The sequence below is a fragment of the Prunus avium genome, chromosome 3, assembly GCF_965620075.1.
Source record: "Prunus avium chromosome 3, drPruAviu1.hap1.1, whole genome shotgun sequence".
In the NCBI taxonomy this organism is placed as follows: Eukaryota; Viridiplantae; Streptophyta; class Magnoliopsida; order Rosales; family Rosaceae; genus Prunus; species Prunus avium.
Window position 1 is genome coordinate 25915126 of NC_142286.1, and position 5287 is coordinate 25920412.

The following is a 5287-nucleotide window of genomic DNA, read 5'->3' on the forward strand; positions in this document are numbered from 1 at the left end:
CAGACAATTGTCTTAGCATGCACATTTTTGAGCAAGGAAACGACTGAGTCGTTTATTTGGATGTTTGAGGAGTTGAAGAAAGCCATGCAAGGTGGCGAACCTAAAACGATCATTACAGATCAAGATGCGGCCATCACCAGAGCGATTTCAATAGCCTTCCCGACTACATTTCATCGGCTTTGCATATGGCACATCACATCAAAGTTCCATGTTAAGTTACCACATTCTGCTTATAAGGAGTATTGGTGTGAATTTCAGAAAGCCATATGGGATACTGACAATAAGGATGAGTTTGATGCAAAGTGGAATATTGTGGTTACAAAGGCTGGTTTGACTGACCATCAATGGCTAAGTTCAATGTTTGATTTAAGGGAATCTTGGGTTCCAGCCTACGCACGAGACTTTTTTGCCGCTGGAATGTCAAGCAGCCAAAGAGCGGAAGGTTCTCATGCTTTCTTCAAGCAATACATATCAAGGAGAAATTCGTTGATGGATTTCATAATACGATTTGAGAGGGCACTTTCCCATCAACGTCAAAAAGAGTTAGCTGCTGATCACGTAGATGCATTTGAAGTGGCTCAATGTATTCTACCAATGCCAATGAACAAACAAATGGCTACCTTGTACACAATGGCAATGTTTCAAAAGTTTGAGAAAGAACTAATACAAAGTACAACATGTTTCCTAGAGCTCAAAATAGAGGATGCTTCAAAAGTTGTCTTTAATGTGAGCGAAAGGAAAAATTGGCAAACAAGAGTGGCAGAAGTCGTATATGTCAAAGATTCTGACCACGCATCGTGTAGCTGCAAAAAATTTGAATTTGTTGGGATTATTTGCAAGCACATCCTAGCATTGTTCAGAAGGGACCAGATTGAATATATGCCCGATAAATATATTTTGAAAAGGTGGAAGAAAACTACGAAAGCTGGATTGGTGTCAGATGCAAATGGCAACGAAATTAAAGACTCTGCAGATCCTGGTCTTTTAATAAAGCGGAGTACAATGTCCCGACTTGCTTCAGATGTGGTTGAGGATGCATTAATGTGTGAAGAAGGATGTGAGCTAGTGTCAGAGACTCTAAAAAGTTTGCGGGTGAAGTTGAAGTTGTTGAAGGATGGACCAAGTAATAACGAAGTTGGAGGGTCTAGCTCTCAAACACAATATATGAAAGAGCCTAAGAGAGTAAGGTGCAAAGGAAGGTGGAAACAAGTAACGGGAGCAAAGGAAAAGCCAATGAAGCGAGGGATTCGACACTGTCGGGAGTGTGGAGACATTGGTCATGATAGAAGACAATGCCCAAGAAATTTGAACACACCGTAAGATGTTAAAACTATTTATAATAACACCTAAAATTTGAATAGTTAAATTTTTTATGTGCTTGTGTTTGGTGTTTATGCAGGACATCACCGTCAAACAATGAGGAATCAACTCCAATAGATCTCAGTGACCCATTATTCGATGAATTTTACAGGATGCACGGACCTACCGAATGATTTATGTTTGTATTATACAAAGGCCGGTTGTTATGAAGGCTAATGATCAGGTTAAGTTTTCTATATGCAGTTTTATTTTATTTGTTTGTTCATGTCCACTGCTAATTGAAATGGAAATTTGGTTGGTTTACTTCTTGCATGAAATTTGGACACATGTTAATTTTACATGTCTTCTCCCTATTTGGAAATTTTCATAGACATTTGATAAAGTATCAAATTTTGAGTTTTGTGAAGAAGCAATGACTTTTACCATGTACAATGGGTAGTTTATGCTGAATTATGAACGAGTGACACAGATTCATTGATTATATCACAAGGTAATGTAGCATTTCCAGCAGGGAGCTGTTGTTTCCATCAGCAGTAATGATTTCCAGCACGAATCATTTCTAGCAACACTAATCATTTACAGCAGCAACCAATTTTTCCTAATGTTATGTTCTAGTGCTTGACTGGTTATTAAGATCTGACCTTGACTATGAAGCAATATTGGTGCACGATTTTGTAAACATTCGTACCTGAAGGATACTTGGAATTTGCACTATGTTGGAACACAATGATTAGAAATCAGCGTGTAAAATACAAACTACAATACAACATCTTCTATGCATGATAAGTACATTGCAGCTAATCACATTTCGAATGCTTGGAGAATATTAAAGTGTACACCAACATTTCAACTACTCGTAATTTCGCACACACAAGAAAATTACATTGCAAAGCATTTTATGTGCTCCCTCTTAGCAATATCACGATCACCCCAACCAACTGAACAATGGTAGCCATATTCACTCGGTCGTATGGGTCAGCTTTTTCCGAGCAGCTTGCACGTGCTTATGGTCACTCGTGTCCCCACTCATATAGACGAAATAAATATTCAGCAATATTTGTAATATTTTGTTATATAAATAACCCATAAATCATTCACCAAAGAATGTATAGCACATTGGCATGTAAAGTGAATAAGGAGAGTGTTACTTATGACTGACGTGTCAATTTTTTCAAAAAAGTACGCCATCTGTTTAATGTGAAGGGACATGATAATGCGACTTTACTGATTCCCAACGCGTGGTGATATTGACAACTTATTGAATAATATTTCAGTTTTTGCAAAATACAATTTTAGACACAAGGAATTGCAATACATAGTCCCAATAATTATATATGAAGCAAATAAAAGTAATACTTGTGTTATTATAAATTAGATAATGAACATTAAGGAAATATACTTCTAATTTGTCCCAGTTATATGTTGTTGTTTGTACTGTTTCATGTGACACTTTTTCTATCTTTCTTTATATTATATGTTTAGGGAATCCCTCAAAGCAACATATACTGTGAAAAATAAAATATTGTGTGAAGTTCTAATCACTCATATAGACTAGGACAAATATTCAGTACTATTTCAAAATTGCTTGACTGGTGTCAGGCCATCGAACGATGTGATTTGACATGATAGAGATATTTACTACGAACCCAAGACGGAGCCATATTGACAACTTATTGAATAGCGTTGACGTGTTCAAAGATCTAGATGCACGCACCCATGATGGCTTCAGAGCATTGTCCAATTATTATATATGTGGATTATTATAACAAAACAGATACGTTTACAGCCTTTTATATGAAAGGAAACTAATTATTGTATTATTAAAACTTAGATAATTAATATTAGGGAAATATACTTGTGATGTTGGTTGTTGCAAAATATATAGCTAGGGTTAAGAGGAAAGTGAGTTATCTAAAGGCATTCAAATTTTTTCTTTATGAAATTGATGATTTCTAGCTTCCCCTAGTTGTATAACGTCACAAGGAGGCCGGAGTAATTTTCGGGGCATTTTTCCAATTTTCCTACAATTTATTTAACTTTTTTAAAGATTTTTGCACTAAAAAAAAGCCAAAATAATCGCAAGATGACACCTGGTGCGATCTGAGCGCATCACCTTTCACCACTTCCATAAGTGTACGTCAATACACATGGCCACATCCTTGGTTTTTACCCTAAATTCTTATTTTATTGTTTTTTCTTATGAAATTCATAACTAAATACACAAAAATGATAAAAATGTTCCAAAAATTGATACGAACTCATTGACACTTCATCTTCCTTACTGAATTCCCCGTTTCATGGTTATTCATTTTAAAAGACAATTTCGAGCATTCACGGGAGATGCTTGTTGATGTAGGTTATCTAGGTTAAAGTTAACAACATATATAGCTAGGGTTAAGAGGAAAGTGAGTTATCTAAAGGCATTCAAATTTTTTCTTTATGAAATTGATGATTTCTAGCTTCCCCCAGTTGTATAACGTCACAAGGAGGCCGGAGTAATTTTCGGGGCATTTTTCCAATTTTCCTACAATTTATTTAACTTTTTTCAAGATTTTTGCACTAAAAAAAGCCAAAATAATCGGAAGTTGACACCTGGCGCGATCTGAGCGCATCACCTTTCACCACTTGCACAAGTGTACGTCAATACACATGGCCACATCCTTGGTTTTTACCCTAAATTCTTATTTTATTGTTTTTTCTTATGAAATTCATAACTAAATACACAAAAATGATAAAAATATTCCGAAAATTGATACGAACTCATTGACACTTCATCTTCCTTACTGAATTCCCCGTTTCATGGTTATTCATTTTAAAAGACAATTTCGAGCATTCACGGGAGATGCTTGTTGATGTAGGTTATCTAGGTTAAAGTTAACAACATATATAGCTAGGGTTAAGAGGAAAGTGAGTTATCTAAAGGCATTCAAATTTTTTCTTTATGAAATTGATGATTTCTAGCTTCCCCCAGTTGTATAACGTCACAAGGAGGCCGGAGTAATTTTCGGGGCATTTTTCCAATTTTCCTACAATTTATTTAACTTTTTTCAAGATTTTTGCACTAAAAAAAGCCAAAATAATCGGAAGTTGACACCTGGCGCGATCTGAGCGCATCACCTTTCACCACTTGCACAAGTGTACGTCAATACACATGGCCACATCCTTGGTTTTTACCCTAAATTCTTATTTTATTGTTTTTTCTTATGAAATTCATAACTAAATACACAAAAATGATAAAAATGTTCCGAAAATTGATACGAACTCATTGACACTTCATCTTCCTTACTGAATTCCCTGTTTCATGGTTACGCTATATTAGTATTTTATTATTATTTACCCTACATTATTATTATATTACTTTTTAGCCTCTACATTTGTTAATTATATTTACTCGAAATTATTATTTTTATTGTTATTTTGAGTGAGAATAGACCATTTCTGGTGTTAATCAGTTTCTCTCTTCTTCAATTTGTTAATTTTTTTTTCCTTTATTAGGGTGAAGGGATGTTTTGAAAAATAAAAAGAACAAATTACATTCCAAGTATTGTATAACATCAGAAAAAAGTCCATGAATAACCCATTATTTGTATAGCTTAATTTACTGCATCCAAACATTTCATTCATTCATACAAAATTGACGAATTACTGACGACTGACATAATGGTCCCATAAGATAGTTTTACATTGCAAAGCATATTATTTGGTCCCTGTTAGCAATACCACGATGACCCCAACCAACTGAACAGCCGTAGCCGCAATTAGTCAGTCGTATTGGTCGGCTTCTTCCGAGCAGCTTTGACGTGCTTATGCTCACTCATGTCACCACCATCGTCTAGTATCTCTCTCACAGCATCAGGGGATACATAGTCCCAATTATAACTTGTATGAGTAGTTGCCGCAAATGCTCGGAAATTTTTGAATCCTTCGTTGAATGCCATCTCCAGTTCACTATGGTGCTCTTCGCATC

General features: G+C 35.5%; 1 protein-coding gene across 1 annotated transcript; it reads left to right on the forward strand.

Annotated features, from left to right (window-relative positions):
* The first annotated feature begins 266 nt into the window (after positions 1-266).
* Positions 267-1493, forward strand: LOC148295814 (protein FAR1-RELATED SEQUENCE 5-like). Its single transcript, XM_088251196.1, has 2 exons — positions 267-1316; positions 1400-1493. The coding sequence occupies exons 1-2, from the start codon at positions 358-360 to the stop codon at positions 1491-1493; spliced, it is 1053 nt and encodes a 350-aa protein (XP_088107322.1). The 5' UTR covers positions 267-357.
* The last annotated feature ends 3794 nt before the right edge of the window (positions 1494-5287 follow it).

Coding starts and splice junctions, on each gene's coding strand:
- LOC148295814 (XM_088251196.1), top strand. CDS start 358: ATGTTTGATTTAAGGGAATCTTGGGTTCCAGCCTACGCACGAGACTTT. Junction 1,317..1,399: donor CCAAGAAATTTGAACACACC/GTAAGATGTTAA, acceptor GTGTTTATGCAG/GACATCACCGTCAAACAATG.